This window comes from Ammospiza caudacuta, chromosome 2, assembly GCF_027887145.1.
Source record: "Ammospiza caudacuta isolate bAmmCau1 chromosome 2, bAmmCau1.pri, whole genome shotgun sequence".
Taxonomy (NCBI): domain Eukaryota; kingdom Metazoa; phylum Chordata; class Aves; order Passeriformes; family Passerellidae; genus Ammospiza; species Ammospiza caudacuta.
Window position 1 is genome coordinate 113979302 of NC_080594.1, and position 22117 is coordinate 114001418.

General features: G+C 37.2%; 2 protein-coding genes across 8 annotated transcripts in view; one reads left to right on the forward strand and one right to left on the reverse strand.

Annotated features, from left to right (window-relative positions):
* Positions 1 to 22117, reverse strand: part of CASK (calcium/calmodulin dependent serine protein kinase) — a 185224-nt gene that overhangs the window by 66454 nt on the left and 96653 nt on the right. For 6 of the 7 annotated variants that reach the window (XM_058800525.1, XM_058800521.1, XM_058800524.1 and 3 more), the window contains exons 6-8: positions 13934 to 14036; positions 3701 to 3876; positions 1427 to 1549 (exon numbers count right to left, since the gene is read on the reverse strand). In XM_058800525.1, coding sequence (XP_058656508.1) covers positions 1427 to 1549; positions 3701 to 3876; positions 13934 to 14036 — 402 coding nt within the window. Of the gene's footprint in view, positions 1 to 1426; positions 1550 to 3700; positions 3877 to 8824; positions 8995 to 13933; positions 14037 to 22117 lie in introns of those variants that run through there. The other variant, XM_058800526.1, reaches the window with a different exon arrangement.
* Positions 15769 to 18983, forward strand: GPR34 (G protein-coupled receptor 34). Its single transcript, XM_058800530.1, has 2 exons — positions 15769 to 15798; positions 17536 to 18983. The coding sequence occupies exon 2, from the start codon at positions 17558 to 17560 to the stop codon at positions 18701 to 18703; it is 1146 nt and encodes a 381-aa protein (XP_058656513.1). The 5' UTR covers positions 15769 to 15798; positions 17536 to 17557; the 3' UTR covers positions 18704 to 18983.

Consider the following 22117-nt stretch of genomic DNA (forward strand, 5'->3'; position numbering starts at 1 on the left):
TAGTTGCTCAAATAACGAAAATTACAGGTTTTCTGCCAAAATGATCCTCAACCAAGCTCTAGCTTTGGCATCTCAATGTGGGTATGCTCTCAAAGTGAAGAAAAAGTCCAATTACAAGCAGGTAAAAACTCCAATTACAAGCAGGTAAAACCAGATCATCTGTGTTTGTATGATATTCTGGGATTCCAAAACATTGTGTTCATTTCCATACCCTTTGATATTTGACACACTATGTACATCCCAGACCAAAGACAGAACTTTGCCTCTTTTTGAGCAGAATGGTTTGAAACCTGCAGTTTCCCAAAACACAGAAGAGCTGCCTTTACCACTGTCATTTCTGAGAGATGAACACTCCCAACCTCCTCTGATAAGCTAGACCATTCTCCAGCTTGGAATAAAAGAGTCAGAGGCAGAAAGAGAGCAGAGAAATGAAGAGTGACTCCATTCACTGGTGGTTACACCGTTTACTTGGACGGAGAAGAGCATAGGATCCTGTTCTTCCCAGGTTCTGTCTTTGTGGCTTTCTCTTTGTGTCATGTAGGGCACAGAGAGGCCAGCAGCAGACACCAGATCAGTACCCTTTCAAAATAAGTGCCCTGTTTAAGTTGATGATATTATGACTTTTCTACCCTGGACACCCACTATAGAAAACCAAAGCATAACTAAGGACATTGCCAATTCATCAGCTTCTGCCAAAGAAAATACAGTGCTCTGAACCAGCACTTTTCACCTTTTAATTCTGTAGCACAATCCATCATTCTCCAACCCCAATGTTTAGCACAGACTAGTGATGGACTGCTGAGAAGCTACAGGTGTATTTTCTCCTTCTCCAGTTGTAAACTTTTCAGTGTGCAGCAACTACTCTTCCACTGGCTTAAAGTGTGTTGTAAATTCTGCCATCACTGAAAAATTATTTGATTACCAGATGTCATATAATTGCATGCAGTCACAGTGGCCTTGGGGCAACACTCCACTACTTCCTTCCCTTTTGGTGGGATATTTTCAAGCATCTAATGTAAGGAAGCAGCACAGTTCAGCAGCATAACCTACAGCAGTAGAGTGCATGGCTACATGACTAACAGGCAAGAGGTTTAGATATGACTGAGCAAAAAGGAGATCAGAAATTATCTCTGGAGTTTGACAGCCACAGAAAGACACATTAACACCTTCTTTAAGCTTTATGTTATGCAGCCCTGCTCCCTGCACTCTGGTGCTGCTGAAGATGTCCAACTGAGTTTGCTCTTAAGCAAGAGTTTAAGCCTGGCAATTATCAAAATCTCAGGCTCTACTCCTAGAAAACATTTAAAGCATAATATCCCACATTTTGTACAGTTCATGTCTACTTTGAAAAGCTCAGAAAAACAAAGAAATCCATAGTTTTCTCCCTTAAATGAGAAAGTAGCATGTAAACAGCTGCTTTTACTACCTTTAACCAGGGGTGATTCAGTGCTTCATACACTGTTATCCTCTCTGCTGGATCCAGCATAAGCATGCGGCGCACCAGATCTTTGGCACTTTCAGAAATATGGCTCCATTGCCTAGGATTCATCTGATTAGGAGCAAGAAAAAAAATTAAATTAGTAATAAGAATGTACAAAAGAACTAGCGTTTATCTACAATAATTGCAGAGATTTAATAGTGGTTGGTGCTAGCGAACATTTCTGTGTAATGAACGTAAAAGGAAATTTCTAAGGGTCTTAATAACTTGTAAAAATGGAACACTAGTTACTACTGAAATGGCACAAAAATTGAAAACATAAACCCTGACATGTCCTTATTATGTTATAATCACAGTGTAATTTCTACCTACTCTACATTCTGCTCAGATAAAAGTCACCACTCACTAGATACAGCAAAACACAATTAAGCTCTGTTTAACTGTTAATGACGCATATGATAAATGCAGAAATTAAATCTACTCCTGAAATCAATATACGGCAAGAGAATTTATCTGTTTCAACCCACAGTTTCATGCCAGTGATTCTGGGAAAGAAAGGAATAAGGGAATGCCTGTTGTGAACCACGCTGATCCTGTCCTGAAGGTGCTATGGGACAATGCCTCTTCCCAATAAATCCCTTTCAACTTCACAACAGGTAAAGTTTTTCCACTAGGAAAATAAAAAAGTCCTTTTCCTTTCTTTCCATAGGAAAGCTTAAAAGGACAAGACAATACCAGCAATTGCAACACTTTCAGAGTAGAACTTTAGGAGATACAATATGAAGGATGATTTCAAATATATTTTCATTTTGTGCATATATGCAGGTTTGTGCCCAACCAGTCAAAACGATGGACACCTTATAAAACCATACCAAAGTAAGAAAATTCTTTATGTGATATAAAGGATAATATCCTTAAGGTATTTTTAGTATTTCTTTAAATTATGAAGAAGCTAAGTTTTATTTAAATGATAGACAGCTAACTTTACAAAGTATTGAATGCAAATTCAAAATGATGACCAGACTCTTTTCAATGTTACAATCTGATCATTATAAGAGGTCCATTTTATTTAAAATAAGTATTTACAAAAAATGGTCACTTTGAATGGGGGCCCTCAGCAATGTTATCTGGCTATGAAATGCACATTTATAGGTGTGAATAAATTTTTTTTCCAGCTCTAATGAAATGAAGGTAATTGCAAATTTGACAGGATTTTCACTGAATAGACAAATTACTGTGGAAACAGGAACAAAAAAGGAACTAAGAGGACACAATGTACTGGTTGTAGCTTTTTTTTAAAAAAAAAAAAAGAGAAGTTAACTTGTATCCTTCCAGAAGGTTTTAGCTGCTTAAGGGATTCCATAAAGAAATCTTCCATAAAGTGAAATATCTGTCAATCTGTGCAATCCCAAAACTAGTGCTATGGAGAAATGCTGCTGTTTCCAGGATTATAAAATGGAAAAAATGAAATATGTGCTCCTGACCAAGTACAGTAACACTGCTGTCACTTACATTGTAGCAGGCTGATAAGGTGAAATAATAAATCTGACTGACAGACATCTTTGGGAGTTTTCATTTGTAATTTGCTCATGCACAGCTCATGTATGACCTTGGTCCAAAAGCTGATCTTAGACAAACCCACAGTGAAGTTTCAGCTTTAAATTTGTCTCTACAATGGTGTGTGGGCTGAGGCTGTGACAGCTTCTATTGTGTGCACCCTGACCTGCTGTGGCTGCAAGTGGCTCCTGTTGAATCATCAGCTGCACTTTACTGTACCCTGCACTAAGAAGAAAAATGCTTGCCTGCATTTGTAAAATAACATGCATTTTGTTTTAAATCAAGGCAATAAGATGATGATGAATGTTTATGACAGCTGTTGTTATAAACAGATAACAGATCAAATTTTTGATCTGTTAGCTGATCAAAAATTTTAAATTGTTTATAAATCTGAGGTTACAGCATGTTCTAATTCACAGCTAAACCTCTTGTCTTCCTACAGGGCTCAATGTACAGTTAGGGGCTGATTGTAACACCCATTTATTATTTTATCTGAGCAAATATTTCGATATTCTAATTCCTAGCAATGACACAAAACACATCAGGTACAAGACAGACCAAGGAGGGAAAATAATCTCTTTTCCTGTGTGACAAATTTCCATAAACTTTACATTTAAATCAGGCTAAATACAAACATCAACTTTCAGAAATGTTACCAACAGAGCTCATCTCATTGGAAAAGGATTCATGTATGCTGTCATTTACCTTGTATTTGCCTTTAATAATGCCTTCAAATAATCTTTCCTTGGTTCCATAAAAAGGCAAACAACCACTTAGCAGGATAAACAGGATCACACCACAACCCCAAACATCTACAGGCTTCCCATATGGTTCTCTTTTTACCACTTCTGGAGCCATAAAGTGAGGTGTTCCTACACGTCCTGAATGGAAATAAAAAGAAAATTGAGTCAAAGTGATGTGTGTCAAACACGGAAATGAAGAATATCACTGCATCAAAAAAACCCAGTTTTAATACATTTTGTTCATGGTTTAAAGCTTTAAACACAATTTATATTTTTATATATATGTAGTGAGATAAATCAGCGTTTTCCCTTTTGTTTAATTTTTACTTTAATAAACTGAGGAATAGTCTACCCAAGCTGGCAGAATGTGAAACAAGACCTGTAAGAGCACTGGGACTCTTCAGTAAAACTTGCCATATAAAAGTAACCCATTAATTTGGACAATCTTTGAAACAGGAATTATTTAGAGAGCAAATACAAAGATGCTGTAAAGTTCTAGTCCACACTGATAATTTGAAAAAGCTGCAGCTAATTGGCAAGAGCAGAGTATGATGCTCTGCCCATACCTTGGCTGGTCTACTAAAACTGCCAGCAAAAATGCAAAATGCCAGCAAATGTGGTATTCATTTATTTGAAGAGGGCAGTTTCTTATTGCAGATGAAAAGATAATGCTAATTTCACAGAGTGCTTTCATTGAGTGTAATTAATGCTTTCCTATGAAAGCAAAATGTATTAAGCACCAACTGATCTTCTGAGCAGATAAAACTGATTAGAATAATCTCATTCAATTTCTATGTAACACCAATAAAACAATGAACATTTTAACTCTCCTTATAAATGTTTCCCATTGTAAAGAGTTTTGTCTCCATTGCAAAAATTAAGCTTGGAATGCTCAGGTTATCACTGACACTTCAAACACTGCAGTCTTTGGACTACCCTGGTTCCACCAAATACCAACAGAAGAAAAAGAACATCAGTGTAGCAAACTTTCACCACTAGTACCTCCTTCATAAATTATTGTTGCTTATTACAGTGGATTTCAGGGGCTCCATTCCAGGCCTGCAGCACCTGCTGGTTAGGAAAGCCTAAAATGCACCCCAGAGGATCCAGGGTGTTTGAAGGGCATGTACTCAACTCAATTTTGTCTTTGTAAAGAGACTCTTGTTGATCAACCTGTCCTGCTCACCCTCAGCATGGGAGTCAGCCAAGTCACAGCACTGAGAACACCTGGGGGACTATTTGGACATGGCTTCCTCAGGAAAGACCATCCTTTGGTTATCCCACCTAATCCAGGAACTTTATCTGACCATGTTCTTTTAATTAGTCCTTTTTGCATTAAAGGATTAAAATATTGTCAGAAAGACAGCAGCTTTTCAACCATACTCTTAAGAAAAAAACACCACAATTGCCAAAATTCTTCATGTGGCTTTCTGTTAAACCTTTTCAATCCCAGTTTAGCAGGGAATTCCTCTGCCAAACAAATGTTAGGGATCTGTCTGTGACAAAGGGATGTTACCTCATCACCACCAGGCTAGGCTTAGGCTAGGCTAGGCTAAGCTGGCATCTTAACAAGTCCCTGCAGTCCAGGCTGACCTGACAGCAAGGGCCAGTTCCTTCCTGAGCTAAAAAAGATTAAACCACCAAGATGCTGCAAGTCCAGCTCATCCCTCATATCACAGGAGGAGGAGGAAGGATATTTAGTCTGGACAGAGAAAGAATCCACAGAGGGGAAGATGAGTCATTCTTCTTGTGGGCTGGACACACTTTGGAGGGGTATGGCATAATTTCAGCCTGAGAAACCTCAAAGGCCAAATCTTCAAAATCACATATATGAGGTACAGAATTATCTCCTTAGATGATTCTCTCTCTTTTAGATGCCTGGTGGCAGGGAAGACAAGGAAAATGGAAATCATATACACACACATCCAGTATGCATAACTTGCTGTGATTTTTTCTGCCTTTTTTATGTGCTTAAAAACTTTTATCTGCAAAGTTTCCTCTTTTTTTCCCCCTCTGGATGCCATCACTGGTGACAGGAAAAGCATCAGCATTTCCAGCTCTGCATCAGGCCATGTCTGTGCATAAGCAGCAACACCTGCCTCTTCAAAGAGCATTTTTCTATCCCTCAGACTGCTTGTGTGATGTTTGTGGTGTACCTACCATAGACTGGAAACCTTTAACTCAGGAGATGATCACAGACCACAGAGCTTACCCAGGTCTTGTTTGCCTCAGTAGGAACTTCCTGAGGCTTGGGTGCAAAGGAACCCATGTGCAATGTTGGAGCAGGTGTAATCTTTCTTACATGTTGAAAAAAAATCTTTTGTGGTACTAAAGCACACTTAAATATTTTTCATAAATACAAATGGAAAATTGTATATTCTCTGAAAATTCTGCCTTCCCACCATGCTTTATAATTGCTGTTATAAAATCTGACAAGTGTGGAAAAGAGGGATTACTCTGAAGACAAAGAGGGGAAATCAGCAGAAGACAAAACATCACATGGGATAACAAGCTATTTAAAAGAGGCATTAAGGTTCAGTTGTCTGGAGAAAGTAGCTAATGAAACCATGAACCTTAGATATCAAATGATATCTAAGTTGATTTAATGTGTATTTTCAACAATTATGTACCAGCCCTCTCAGGTCAGGAACTTTTTGTGGTTTCAAATAAGAAACTGCAGAGGTGAACATGGTGCAAAAATGACTGTGTGCTGTGAGAACAGCACTTAAAGGTTTGGGTTTTGGCTTTGGGGTTTTTTGTCAATGCACTTAAGTCTGCTGGGTTTTTCAGTGAAGGGTAACCTCAAGAATATCCTGTGTCCTGGCAAACAGCTGCATTTTCTCCTGGTGTAAATAGCATATTTAGCAGCAACACATGCTATAAAAGCAATCCAATAGCATGATGGAGTGTAGGAATTTAGGTGTCAAGGTGCTGGCACTGGGACTGCAGGGGTGGTCTCTGTGAGGAGGGGCTGGAGCTGCCCCATGCCAGACACAGTTCCAATGGGATCACTGCAGGCACAGCTCAGCCCAGCAGTCAGGACAGTGGTGTGAGAAAGCAGGGAAAGTGTGTGTAAGAAAGGGAAAACCTGCCCAGTAAGTGAGGAGATTGGGAACTGCCATTTCCCATCCTCCCTGAACCACCTGGGGCTGGGGGGTGAGTCAGGAGTGAAGCTGAACCTGGGAAGGTGAGGAGAGGAGGTGGTTAAATTTCTGTCTTTGCTTCCCACTATCCAAACCTATTTGATAATTCAAAGCCCCTATTTTGCTTCATCTGGTGACCTCACATCAGAATGTGAGGCTGCACCTTCACTTGGTGCTCAAGTGCTCTTACAGACAAGTGACAGTCAAAACCCAGGCCCTCTTTGATTATCACACATCTTCTTTCTGGTTCCCTGAAGTTAGAAGGTGTTTCTTCCACCACAGGTAGAAGAATTTGATCTTTGTTGGCCTGGTCCAAACTCAGGACACAATAAAAATCCACTTTGATGAACTGCTTGTCATGGAGCAGAAGGAATAGAGTGGTTTAGTAAAAGGAAACACTACACAGCTGTTTAAGTCCCCACCAGGCTGCTGCCATAACCCAGATGAAAAATGGATGTTGCTTAAAAGCAAACTGAAAAATTCAGTGTTACTAAACCCTAATACTCACTTTTAAATTTAAAATGAGAACTTCATAAATACAAATTAAATTAAAAATAAAACTAGGCTAGGTTAATGATATCCTGTCATTTACCACTGCTAGATTATAATTAGTGGAAACAGTTAAAGACAGATTTGGTTTTGTTAATGCCGATAACAGATCCCAATACTTTAGGTGAGAGGGATGAAGTGGGTACTTATGATGGTGGAAATCACAATTTTATGTCCATGAAAAAGCAAACCCAGAAGAAGCAGAAATGTAACTGGTTGAGACTGAACTGTCCAACAGTCAAACAGGATTTAAAAATGCATATATATATATATATATATATATATATATATGTGAATATGTACTGGAATCTTAAAAAGGCTACAGAAGTTCAGAAGTTTCTGGGCCAGCTGTTGTCCTTGTGACCATTCCACTGGGTTCATCAAAGGAGCAAATGATGATTTTGAAGTTATTCTAAAAACTGACCTGAGCAAGAACTATTGAGCTGCACCTTTGAACTGAACTTAGCTCAGGAAAATGAACAAAGTGCACACATGAACTTACACAGATGGGGAATTTTCCTATGTTGAAACTACAAGAACTGTAAGGAGTATCAGTAACAGCATAAATACAGTTAATAGACAGCAAAGTTGTCTAAAACCATGGATATTCATGGCCCTTTAGCTCAAATATCACTTCTGCTGAAAATTATTTAGCAGAAAATCTGCCTTCTAAGCATGTCCAGTGTAAAATTTTAAAATTCTTCTCAACAGCTCACTTTTAAAATATTTTAGAGATTTTCAAATTTTTTTGGTATTTTGGGAGAAAGTCTGCACTTTTTGGAGGCAGTTTGAAAAAGAGCAGTAGTTAAAGGCACTTTTCTCTGAAACAGGTGACTTCTTCCTTCACAGGCTTTTTATTCTTCACAACATAAGCACACTCATGGATATATTCAAATGACTGTGCATGAAAAAACAACATTTTAACTGAATATAGATTACATGCATGCACACACAGAGGATTTTTAGCTGTATCCATACATGAGAAGAAATCATATAGAAGACTGGAATCAATTTTCTGTCTGTGTCCATTTAGATTCTTTGTTCTAGAGTGGCATTAACTGAAAATCATCACTGTACAAAGACTCAACAGTGGCATGTAGTCCATGTGATACCTGCCTCCATCCATTTCACTGCAAATGCCTACACCAAAGTGTTTGCTGAATTAGGAAGCACTCAGTGCCTGGACAGGGACATCCAGGTTACACTGGAAAGGATACCTTATTTCTAGAAGTAAACTTTCTTACCAGCCAGTTTTTAAGGCATGTTGGCTGCCTGTAAATTTATAAAGTTGCTAATTTTGCTGGTTTTTTCCTGTGGATTAACAGAAAGCTTCAGTCTTCAGGTGCTGTCAAACTGACATAATTTACAAGCACTAAAGATAAATTTTGACTTACCTTTGGTAATTTAGTTTCTATGACTCTTTCCATATTATTCCAGACAATAGGGCTATGCTTTCCACAAGAAGAAGAGTATATACAGAGACCCAATCAGATTTTGTCATCCCTAAGGCAGGGGATTGATGACCAAGATATCAGAAGGAGAGTCTTTCAACAGCAGTAGTATCTGAACGATGTATAAGGAAACAACTGGAACAAATAATTTTTAGGAAAAAAAATGTGAGGTACTAATAAACATCACCATCTGACCTCTCACAATAGTGTAATAAGAAATATGCTCACAAATTAAAGTGTTTCTAAAAGAGTGGGATGTCCAGAATAATGTGGAAGGAATCAAAGAATCACACACAACAGATCAGAGAGGGCAGTACTTTACTACTATTAATTCCTTTCCACATTACTCCAGACAATAGAGATGTTTAAAGCAGGTCTACAGAGGAGATGAGTAGATTAAAAAAAAAAAAAAAAAAGGAAAAAAAGGGGGCAGAAAAAGGGGTAATTTAACTTCAGCACAGAAGACTGTCTGAAGAAAATGTGTTTAAAAGATGCATCAGCAGACAACTGGATCACTAGATATGAGTGTCCAGAAAACAAACAAAGCAAAGTTCACAGGTTAATGAGATTAATTATAATTCATTCAATAGCCTTTTCTGTCATAAAACTATGATGGAGGAAGTAAATCCTAATGATTTCTCAACACATTAACCTCCTGTAAGCACTCTCAAATCAGCCCAGATGTGAAGTGACATTTCTGTGAGAAAGTAAACCACAGCTGTATCTTTTAAATAAAACAAAGTCTCTTAAAGGCAAATCTGGGAAGTGAGTCACATTCTTTTATTTTTCAGGAAAAAAAAGAAGTGAAAACACTACCCTGTAAGAGAAAGAAGAATAGTAGTGTAGGATCTCAGCCTACAAAATTTTACTTCTCTTTGGAAAACAAATGAAAGCTTTGAAATACCAGACTCTGATGATGAAAAGGAAAAAGCGTCTGCGCAGTATAAAACCACTCCAACATTAAAAACAAACAAAAAAGAGTTTTCTAACCTGGGGTTTATAAAACCACCAAGCTCCAGTTTGATGAAGCACTGAAGATGCTGCCCAGAGTGCTGGCAGATGTTCCACCCCTGCAGACATTCAGGATCAGGTTGCTCTGAGCAGCCTCATCTGTTGGAAGGTGCTCTGCTCCTACCAGGGGGTTGGACTGGATGAGCTTTAAAGGTCCCTTTTCAACCCAAACCATTCTATGAGCATTTTTACATTGATGAGAAAAAAAACAAAAAATAAGGAACTCTAAAAAATTCTGCCCCCTTTCCCCCCATATCATAGTTTTAATTAGAGGGAAATTTATGGCAATGCCTTCTTTTGCTGTTTTTGTAGTAAGTCTAAAATACAGCTCACAAGGAACCAAGAGCACTTGGTATTTATGGGCTGTACTGACACTAAGAACATGTAAGATGTTTTCTAATAAGAGAATAATTTACATTAGAATACTACAGGATTTTGAGGCAGCCTAGGGCATCTAACTAATAATACATAAAAATTAATACTGGACTGGATTAGCATTATGGTATCTGTGACCTTTTGCTGCTGAAGGTAAAATGTGAAAGTTAACTATTGACAGTTAACTATCCCCAGATAAAGAACCTCATCCTACTTAGGTCTGTACAGTTATCTTGGCACTAATTGAAACCAGGCGTCATGGTTTGAGAGGAAGTAAGTTTTCTGAGATGCTGTGGTCACACTCATAGGTGTAATTAAGTAGATTAAGTGAAGGAAATATCAGTTGTGAACTTGATGATTTCTGTTCCTTCAGACTTTTATACCATATACTAGCTAAAAATCCCAAGATTTAGCATCTAAGATATTTGATATCAGATAAATCTGATGTCACATTTAAGAAAATACTGTGACAATTCATACTATGCTCTGCAAGAAAACTCTTCAAGGAAGGAGACAGAGATCATAATGTGAGATTAGTCTATTAAATCACTGACTTTCCAGAGGTTCCACTACTCCAGCTGCATCATAACAATGCAACACAGACTGTTTATTGTCTTATGGAACTGTGCTGCTCCTTAAAGGAATTCACTTATAAATTATGTTGTTCACTAACTCCTGTGTATACTGCCAGAGGTCCTTTATAAAGTACTTCAAGGCTTCAAGTCACAATTTTCCACTACTGATCATAAGAAGTGAAGCAAGAAGAGACCTTCAGAGACTGGTAGCTCATGAAACCTATTACCTCAAACTCAGATGACAACACATGAATCTTAGCCATTTATTGCAGCTTAGGGGCAAATGGAGTGGAACAAAGAATATTTCCTTACATTTCCCCCTCTGGCCTTATGAAGAAATGAGTTATGGCTACATACTTTTTGGTTTTTGTACTTTATTTTACTTACATAAAGTAAATAATAACTAAAATGGAACTTTCTTAAAAATAATGTCAACTGAGTTGTTAGCTGATAAAATAGAGTCACTCCTAAAATCTCCTCCATACACATTTTCATCAATGACATATAGTATGATGTCACAGCTTGTTCTCATGAGCTCTCTTACACTTCTGTAAAACAGCCATCTACCTGCTTGAAAGAAAGAATCCTATAGTTACAATCCTTCTAAACTTCACAAGTCTGTCTTTGGACTTATATAAAAAGATTTTAATAACTGGGGTTTAATTTAACTCCAAAACAAAAATTCCTTCCCCAGCAAATTATGCACACTCTGATAAAGATGTCTTTGTCAAGTCAAAAAAATGTTATAGTCCCAAACAAAGCAAAAGCTGTAAGCTTGAAGGCTGGCTTCAAACACACTGAGGGAGAAAATTCCCTTTAGTTTGTTCTCCTGAGGCTACACACAATCTGGGATTGCCAGGCACAGGTGTGTCAAGGTGTACAGAAGTAGGAAAAACAGCACAAACAAAGCACAGGGGATTTCAGGTTAGCAAAATTATCTTAATGCCATGATAGATTTTATTTAATAGAGAATTTCTTTTGTTATGTACTAACCACCAAATGCAGGCATTGCCAAGCTAAAAGGGAAATAATGCTATGCTAAAAGGGAAATAATTGACTATGTCAAGAGGAATCAATGTTTTCCACTAAAAATTAGAAAAGCAATGTGAAAGTGAACAGGTTGGTTATGATGCTGTTCAGACTTCTCTATTTGGAGAATTTCTACTTTTTTTAATGAGACAATTGAGAAATAAGAAGTGCTTGTAAATTATTCTTAGTATTATGACAAAATTTTTCCATATGAATAACACCCTTAAACAAATGTGTAGACAAACACTGATTTATAAGGAACTTATAGTCCAGTTCAAACATCCAGTATTGACAGCTGTCAATATTTCATATAAAACATGTGTTATATTGTAAAACTGAATAAATAAGACCTTGCCAGCTCTGTGTAGGGAACTGTCTAGTAATTTGTCTTCAAGTAGGGTTCTGGCAGGGAAAAGAATTGTCAGAAAACAGAGGTAGTTTGTGCTTAAAAGACTGGAATGGAAGATGAGGAGAAAGAGAGGAGTCAGTTAAGGAGACTTTCCACAGTAAATAAATGGAATGGAATTATTCTGGGTATCCCTGAAAATGAGTGGAATTTGAAGCTGAAAGCCACAACTGCCAATGAAAAGGCTGCAAATTGGAGATGCCAAGTTGAGAAAAAAGGAAAAAAATAATTGTGTGAAGGCAGACCAACATGGCAGAAGTTGAGGTGGAAGAAGCAAAAGATACTGATAAATATCACAGTGATGAGGTTTGGGATCTTCTGTGAGAGCTGCCAACAGAACCCCCAGCAGTGATCACTGCTGCAGGTTGAGCACAGGAGCAGTGAGTGGGATCACAGCACTGGGAACAGCAACACAAAAGGAAGGCCATGGCAAACTTCAGGAAAAATGCAGTAATTTTTTTTTTCAAAGTTGAACTTGAATGTTTCTTGCTAGACAATTGGTAATCTGAAATCACACTGCAAACTGACTACCTCCAGAAGAGTGGCTGAAACAGACGGAGTGGATAAAGTTGCTCAGCAGAACACAAAGAAGAAAAATGAGATAATTAGAAACAAAAGTGTAGAAACTGCCACTAAAAAAAAGCAGTGACTGAGGTACAGATAATTTGAGTAACACAAGAAAAGTAAAGAAAGCAATGACTTTTTTATTACAGCTTAACTGAATGGGTATTTTCTTGGAAAATATGTCTCTAGTTAATAAGATACTTGGATATTTCTAGGGTATCAGCAATATCTGGAAGGAAATGGAAGCTGTTGATATGTTTATATTTGATTTTCTTTTTATTTAAAAAAATGTACAAAACTCAAATTGACACAGGATGTTAAGTGATTAAATTAGGAAATCTGAGATTTTGAAGATGCATGGTACTGAAGAAAGTTATTAATTCAGAAGAAAAAAATAGTAAAACTAAAAAAGTGTTTTGTTGTGGTCTCCTACTCTGGCAATGAAAGCATCAGAAAATTGATTGGGTCTTCATCTGTGCAGGCTGATTAAAGCATAACCCTATTGTCTGGAACAATATGGAAGGCAGCTAGAGGAAATAAAATCCACAGAAAACAAAACACGGTCAAAAAATATACATACGTATCAAGATATTGATATCTTATGCAATAATTACAATGAAATTTTAAAACACAGAAAAGAACCACATGTGAAAACCAGTAAGATTTTGCTATTAACCAGCACAGCATTCTGACAGGAACTGCCTATCCAACAGGGCAGCACTGAGGATGCTGCAGTAAGTCCTTACTCAAGTGCTTCAATGACTGCATTTTTATTTTCTTTGCTTTACCAAGCATGGCAGAATTAAGCCAAAGCTTGTATTAAAGTGGAAAATTCTTTGGGTATTATTAGTTTTATTTTTATCAAACCAGCATGAGCTCCTGTTGAGTAACATTTACAGGGATTTAATGTTTGAATGCACATTACATTCCACTACCAATTTAGCTTGGCTGTGTGCATTTACCATGTTAACTTAGTCTGTAGTGAAATATTATTTTTGAGCTCTTGTTTTGCAGGCCAGGCTGTGTCAGAAGAACAGAACTCTGCAGTACAACATGCACAATACTAAATAACTTAGAAGGAAAATTTCTTACCTCCAGCAACTAGCCCAGACTCTCCTAACTGAATTGCTACCCCAAAGCCACCAAGCTTTACTGGGGCTGAATTCTCTTTTGAGGCAAGCAGTACACAGTGTGGCTGAAAAGACAAAAATCCAGACAAATTATTACACTGTTTGAGAAAAACAATCTGCAATTTAGCACTTATTTTCATAAAGCTGAGAGCAGAGGTTAGATTTTGTTTTTTAAAAATAATGTCTCAATTTCCATAATCTTCTTTTCTGCATGGACTCCTCTTTCTACATTGGCTTCCCTTCTATTGCCCCAGGCACAGCAAAATCCTTTCAGAACTTATCAGAACTAGCAAGGAACACAAAGTGAAATCATGATTAAATGAAGATAAAAAATTCATGTGTATAATTTCTTACCTGGTATTACTTTTCATTTTTGTCTTCCATCCTATTAACCCTTACACTGTTTCAATTCCCCAGCTGAAATATCCTGCCTATGATATGTTTTGTGGGGTCTTATGTTTTCCACAGAGAACATAAAACTCTGTTTTGAGCCTTAATCACAGGATTCACTCAGCACTTCTTAAGTGCAGGAAAGAAAAGGAACACCCCTGGAATATTCCAGTGAGGGATATTCTTCAGGTGCCTAAAGTGGATTCCAGCCATAGCCATCTATATCTTTGATTTTCCACAAATAACAGTGAGGTGTAATATATAAAAATGAAATAACTGAATGAATTATAATTATATAATAAATATATAAGTGAAATAGAATTATACAACAATTCAGATGGGTACTGATTGCTGCAGGAGGAAGGAACGTACAGACAAAATCTATTAGAACACAATTTGGTATTAAACACACATACCCAAACAATTGCATTTAATGCAGAACTTCCTGCATTTACTCAAAGCCTCTCTTTTCAATACCATATTACTTAAAATGAAGAACCTCAAATTTGTATACTACTTCCTGAGAATACATTACTGCTTAAATTGCAAAACTAAGAACTCAAAAAAGTGCACAGGACCTACCAGAAGTTCCTTCTGACTACCTCTGAAGTCATCATCTCTAACTACCCACGTGTTTTTGTAAAAGTTTAAATTATATGAGAACAAAGACCTTCAAAACAATGTTCTTGAGATTTTAATTTAATTTAGGCCTAGTCATATTAGGTCTTCTAGAATCCACTCCTAAATTTCCAATTTATAAATGTAATTTTCAATTCCTGTGCACCACTTGGAAGAGTATTAGCAGGTGGTATTATTGCTGCATACTGTATTTCACTTCTGCCTTAGTGAAATGGTTCAGATGCACACTTTGGGCACTTTCACATCCTCTTGTCATTGTCATTTGGAGTGAGAAAGAATTCTAAAATTCTAATCCCATGCAAGGAGAAAGGTAGATGGGAGAACTATATAAACATTTACAAAATGTACCATTACCCTGTGGTGCTGACTTATCTTTACCCTATACTGGAAAAAAGTGACACTACTTCCACGAAGTATTAAAGAGATGACAGATAGTACCAACATCATCATCACCCAAAAAACCACTGGCACGGCTCACCAGAAACAAAACCTATGAGAAAAAAACTTCCGATCTCCAAATCAGAGCAAAACTGAGAAAAATTGATTACAGAACCTCTCTCAGCAGAACACAAATAAACTGGGTAGACCTAGATAAAAATGTCTTTAAAAAAACAAAGCAAACCAGTTGCAACACCAGTTAAAACTTCCCCCTGTTGCCAATTGTACGAGTCAGCTGGAGCTCGCCACTTTCACAGAGAAGCTGCTGCTGCAGCTTTCTAATAAAAGGACCTGCACGTTTCTCCTCCCCGTCTTCACCAGTGCTTTTGAGAACCAGCAGAACTTCTTAGCACATAAATGGTAAGTGAATTCTTTTATACTTAAGCTATAGTTCTCTTCATTGCAATTCTCTTAATATCTAGGTTTAAGCACGTCTGCTTGCTTAGAGGTGACACAACTTACGAGAGTGAAAAGTTTGTTCCCAATCCATTCGCAGCGTAACCCAAGTTTCTCCCTAATTGATCTAAACTTCCTTATACAAGTCCCCATATCAAACATTTTCACAGAAAAGCAATTTAAACATGAAGTCATTGCAGTAGATGGGTTTCAAGATATATTTGAAAACATTGCAGTTTGAAATCAATCTCTTGAAATTACTTGCCCTGACAATATCAAGTGGCAAGTATGAGAACAGCTGGTTTGGAAACTGCTAATGTACCCTACCAGTTTAATGTAATTGTAGAGTCAGACAACACAGGATGTTAAAATATTTTAGACTCTCCTCTCATGAATTCAGATTCTGTAAGTACATTAGGTCTTCTTAGAATTTTGCCCAAAGTGTTGCCATGTTCACTGCTGTGGCTGCACCACAGAATTAAATGTAAATTTGCATTTTTCAAGACCTAGCATGCAAATTGCATGGCCTAGACACAGAGCTAGCATAAAATTTATTTTAAAATTACATATACAGCAGTATGTATATGGTTTTTTGGTTTTTTTTTTTTTCTGTAACAGTTGCCAGAAAACTAAGTGCAGAGTGCTAAAACCACTTCTGAAAATTTTGTGAGATTACAGGAAAAAACCTCTTTCCTCTGTAAAACTAAAATATTCTAAATAAACATTTGTATGGCATTTCTTGTTGCTATGACAAACAAGTCGAAGGCTGAAGTTTTATCATTATTTATCAGTAAACATCTCTCTAAACACCTTCATGTGATGGCTCTGCAAACCACACACTTCTGGTTTTCCTTTGTTGGTCAAGGCTGAGTTTTATCTTTCACATTGTACCTTCCTGGTCAGCAATAAGCTTAGTGAAATAAAAACTATCCAATGAAAGCAAAGAAAAACATGAAAACAAGAAAGGTTTGTAAACAACCTGTTACTGCATTCTTGTGATTTCCAGCTAATAGTAGTTTATTTGTGTAATACTGATTTGTCTTACATTTATGTGAAGGTACAGATTATTAAAGACAAGCCACTGCAACAAACTGTCTCACAGGGTTACTTATAACACAGCACATAGCCAAATAAATATTATTAATTAAAGAATGCTTTTTTAATTGAGAACCAGTGAGTTGCATGTGAGAGATGTGAATTATTTAAAATTAACACAGATGAGTTTAGACTTCCTTTAATATACTTTGTGTCAACACTGATAATACTCAGCTATGTTTACCTGTCCCTGCACCTTAGATAAATTTTTTTCTGTGCTAGAAATCCTGGTCCCAAGAAGTGAATTTAAAAAACTTATTTACTCTTATAAAGAAAATGCTTAAGTCTGCAGGAAAATAGTTGTAATAGTTGCAGGAAAATTTTTGTAATAGTTGACTTTTAAAACAACACAAAACAGTAATAATACTGTAATTACAGAAATATTTATCTGTGAGTACTCTACATATCTGTTCTTTCTTGCCTGCAGATTACCTAGACATATTATTTTATGAAGAAACGCCTTCTATTCAGCTACACCAATACTTGGTGCATTTATTCCTTTTAGCTACTCCCTTTTATTTTTATATCACATTAGACTGTAGGCTATAAAGCAAACATACTTGAATGGAGATTTAATTCTTAAAATATCTCTTTGTCTTTTTGCAGAACAGCTAAAACCCGTTTTCAAATGATGGATGCAACTTCAGCTGCTTTACCAACCATTGGTCCACACAAGGAAGAATTCTGGAGTAACCAAACCAACCTGACCATAAATGTCTCCGAAAGTCACAATCATGCCAGCTGTTCCTTGGATGACAACAACTCACTGTCACTTGCTTTGATAGTTTTTTACTCCATTATTTTTGTTGTTGGATTGGTTGGAAATATTGTAGCCCTTTTTGCTTTCCTGGGCATTCATCAGAAGAGGAATTCTATCCAAGTTTACTTGCTAAACGTGGCTGTTGCAGACCTCCTGCTCATCTTCTGCCTTCCCTTCCGGATCCTCTATCATGCCACCAACCGCTGGATGTTCGGGAGGGCTTTTTGCAAGGTTGTGGGAACTCTGTTCTACATGAACATGTACATTAGCATAGTACTGCTGGGACTAATTAGTCTGGATCGTTATATAAAAATAACGAAGTCTGTGAGGCGTCCAAGGATGCTCACCACCACCCGGAGCGTGCAGATCTGCTGCACGGTGTGGGCCATTGCACTGGCAGGATTTATAGTGGTGGTTGCTCCATCTTTCTTTAAGACTGAGGACAGCAACTCTACCAAGTGCTTTCATTACCGAAGCAAACAGAATGCAGAGAAGACAGAAGCAATTTTAAATTATATCACTGTGCTCATTTTTTGGATTGTTTTTTTCCTTTTGATACTTTCGTATGTTAAAATTGCCAAGAACCTTCTGAAAATTTCGAGGAGAAGGGCAAATTTTCCCAATGCAGGAAAATACACCAAGACAGCAAGAAATTCCTTCATTGTTCTCATAATTTTCACCATCTGTTTTGTGCCTTATCACATGTTCAGGGTTGTCTACATCACATCACAGTTACAATCCCCATCCTGTTACTGGATGCAGATCATTCACACGTGCAATGAGGTGATGCTCATATTTTCATCATTTAACAGCTGCCTAGACCCAGTCATGTATTTCCTAATGTCCAGAAGTGTCCGTAAGACTGTATTCCAACTGATTTGCAGAAAACTTCATGGAGAGAAAAGCCTAAACCTGGAGAGCACTTCAGACATAAAACTTGGCCAATACGCTCAAGAGCGATTATCTAGCACCACTCCTCACTCCAGCTACTCAAGGAAGAAGTCTGTGATTTGAATGTTTAAATGGATCTCTGTCACTCCAGGTCACCGATTTCAGATCACAAAATCCTCTACTCTAGAGTTACTAATTCTGCCTCTTTCCTCCTGTTAAGAAAAATGAGAAGTCGTACTTCTGGCTTGTGAAAATGAGAAGTTACTTTTCAGAAGAATTTTTTCGCTCTTGTTTATCCAAGAAAACAAATTAGGAAGTTCTCAGACTTTTTTATGTTGGATTAAACTAGAACACTAACTCTTTAGGGACATTTCCACAAAGGGGTTTGAACCTGTAAAAGTAAACTTGTATATATACATTAATATTAGTAACTTGTGTGTGTAAATAATAGATGAATTTTGCAAAAAGTAAATTCTGTCCTATTTGAAAGATTTAGATACCATTACAGATTTTATGTATTTTATATTTTTTCTGTTTTAATAGGTTTCCAAGAGATCAGTATTTTTGCTACATTTATAAATGCATTTTAAAAGAAAATATTTGAGAATTTAGTAACATGTATCTTAAAAATGAGGTGAAGAATACAACATCAATTCAGTTTTAAGTACAGAAGACACTCTTAGTTTTATTAAGCAGCAAATTTAAAATATTCAATCCTACTAAGACACTTGCATTTCCAACATTTTAATGAGTGTCAAGGTCAAACACCTGAGGAAAAGCAAGCAACGCCTTCGGAAAATTCTAAATAAATGAAGGAGAGATGATGTGGGTATTTCCTAAGATTTCCTTCAATGCGACCAATTTGATGACTGCACAAAGTAGTTCAGCAAGGAACATCAACTCACAGAGTAGAGTAAAAATATCAGCCAGGCTCAGGCACTGGTCAACTCCTACATTTCCAAAGCCACACATTCCAGCTGCATGCTTCTTCCCTGGCAGGAGACTTTTCTTTCCATGTGATTAAAATAATTTTGATAATTGCTGATGCCATGTAAACAGCAATGTAATGACAACCTTTCATAGCTACAGCTACGTTTTTAGATACTAAACAGCTTTATGTATTTAGGCACAAACAAATTTCAAACTGTAACATTTCTCAAAAACCAGAGAGCTGAAGGTGGGGAATGTCTGGCACCAAGATGACTAAGGCAGCACAACCATGAATAAATTAAATGTCTGGGATAACAGACCAGAAAGGTGAAAGATATAGAGGCCAGACATAAAGCTCTGTGAAATAAGGATTTATTGTCTTTACACACACAAACAATACTGCTCAAATAAGTAGGTGTAAACAAGTTGGTTTTAATATGACTACCAGTAACTTTTTTAATGCATCATGTGACTGTTAATGCCAAATCTGTGCCAAAATGTGTGGGTTTTTACTAATTTCATAGAATATTCTGATTTTACAGAGGATACTCATAACACTCTGATTGAACAAAGTAAACATAAGGCTTCACCTCAGCTAGATATAAACTTGGTTTAATTTTGATGTAAATTCATATCATTCAGATTTGATGGAACTGGATATAAACATGTCAAAGAAATTACAATGACTAGCCAGTAATTGTTTTGTTTTGTTCTGCCCTTTTTTTTTTTTTTAATAAAAAATTAGAGGGTTTCCTTATCTTCAAAAGAAAGATTCCTAAAAATGTGTAATTTCATAAAAATATGATGGTAACTGACTTTTTCTTAAATATTGCAGCATACAACAGAGGTGTTTGTACAGTAATTTCTGACTGATTCTCACAGAAATTGCATTTCAGGATCTTTTATCTATCATTTTGCCATCCTATTCTATTAAAGCTTCTCTTGTTTTGTATTTGTCCAATGCAATTTTATTATGCAATACTGTCGTTCTACATAATGACATCAATTCTGGTACATCTAGTGGAGTTTATAAACCATAATTTCACAAGATTTATATGTTATCTCATCCTTCTTTCTTTTCTATACTCATTCTGTGAGCAGTTGGTTGATGATACTGAACAGCAGGTTGGGGTGAGGGTGTGGGCTAGGGAATTCAGGAGAGGACAGACATGAACAACAGCAGCTTGAACAAAATGTGATTTCTAAAATTCTTTTGAATGAAGTGTTAGACCAGAATTTTCATTCACAAGGTTTGTAATTCACGGACACAGCAGTATTGCCAAAATAAACTCAGATCTCTTCAGAAGATCAAGTAGTAGTACAGGGTTTTGATACTGATAATCCAAACTCCATTACATTTTCAGAAGTGAAAATCTGAGAAGGAACAGGTCTATAAGAAAATCTAAGGGCAGATATGGCACAGAAGAGGGGAACAGGAACGACCACTTGATCTTGGCAAAGTGCAGCACTAAGGGAGCAGCAGTCACAACAAAGAGACAACTACAAAAAACAATCAGAAAATACTTTTGGATTTCTACAACTCTATAAATCAGTGCTTGAAGATGTAAGATGCCAGATGTATCAACTGGCTCAGAATGGGATCTGAAACTAGACAGCACTGTCATGTAGGAAGCAGTCACGACTGACCAAGAAACAAAAGTAGGTATATTTACTCTTTAAAGAAAAAAATTAATCCTTACATATTTTTTTCTGCAAACAGTTTTCCCAAATTTAAAGGGTAACACACCAGGCCTTACAAGAAAATATTACTGAATAACAAACAGTCCTGAAACATCTTGGGAAACCTGCTGAAAGCCACATTGTGACGTGTCAAATGACCACAGAATCAGTCACTCAAACAGTGTGTCTTACTTCTCCTCTTCCCAGTGCTTCCTGATTACCTGAGTCTCCAGAAGAATTTTAACATGAAGGTAATTCTATTTATTTTGCTTTCTGTATTTAAGGGCTAACTCAACACACATCCCTATATAACTGCATGAACCTCATTTTCCTCAGATCTATAAACACATGAATTTCAGCTGATGTACCAACATGTACCAGTGTAGTGCTGGTTTTGGCTGTGGTTTGAACTTGTGAACAGAAGTGTTGACAGCCAGGGATGCTTCAGCCATTGCTAAGCAGCCCTTGCACAACAAGCAGGACTTGACTGTCCCTAAGAACAGCTCAGCAGAGACAGGCTGGGGGTGCACAAGGACATGGAGGGGACACAGCAGGGACAGCTGGCCCCAGGGATATCCCAGAGCACATGGTGCCATGCCCAGCAATAGAAGCCAAGAAGGAAGCCTGGCTGTGTTGCTATTTTTAGGAACTCACTGGGCACTGGTCAGGTGGGGTTGCTTTCTATCACTTGGTTTTGTTTTTTTTTTTCTTTAAGCTTACTAAACTCTTTCTCATAAACCATGAATTTCCACTTTTGCCCTACTGGTTCTGCCTTCCAGCCCACTGGAGAGGAAGTAAGTGAATGTGTGGGATTTAGGAGCTTTCTGGGATAAACCACAACCATCTACTTTGGTAGACACTGGCAGATTTGATCAGTGTTTCAGACGAAGTAGGAGGAAGACCAGAAGGGGGAGGGTCTGTTCTGCA

Excerpts from the sequence above, each read along its gene's own strand:
- GPR34 (XM_058800530.1), top strand. The coding sequence starts at position 17,558 with ATGATGGATGCAACTTCAGCTGCTTTACCAACCATTGGTCCACACAAG.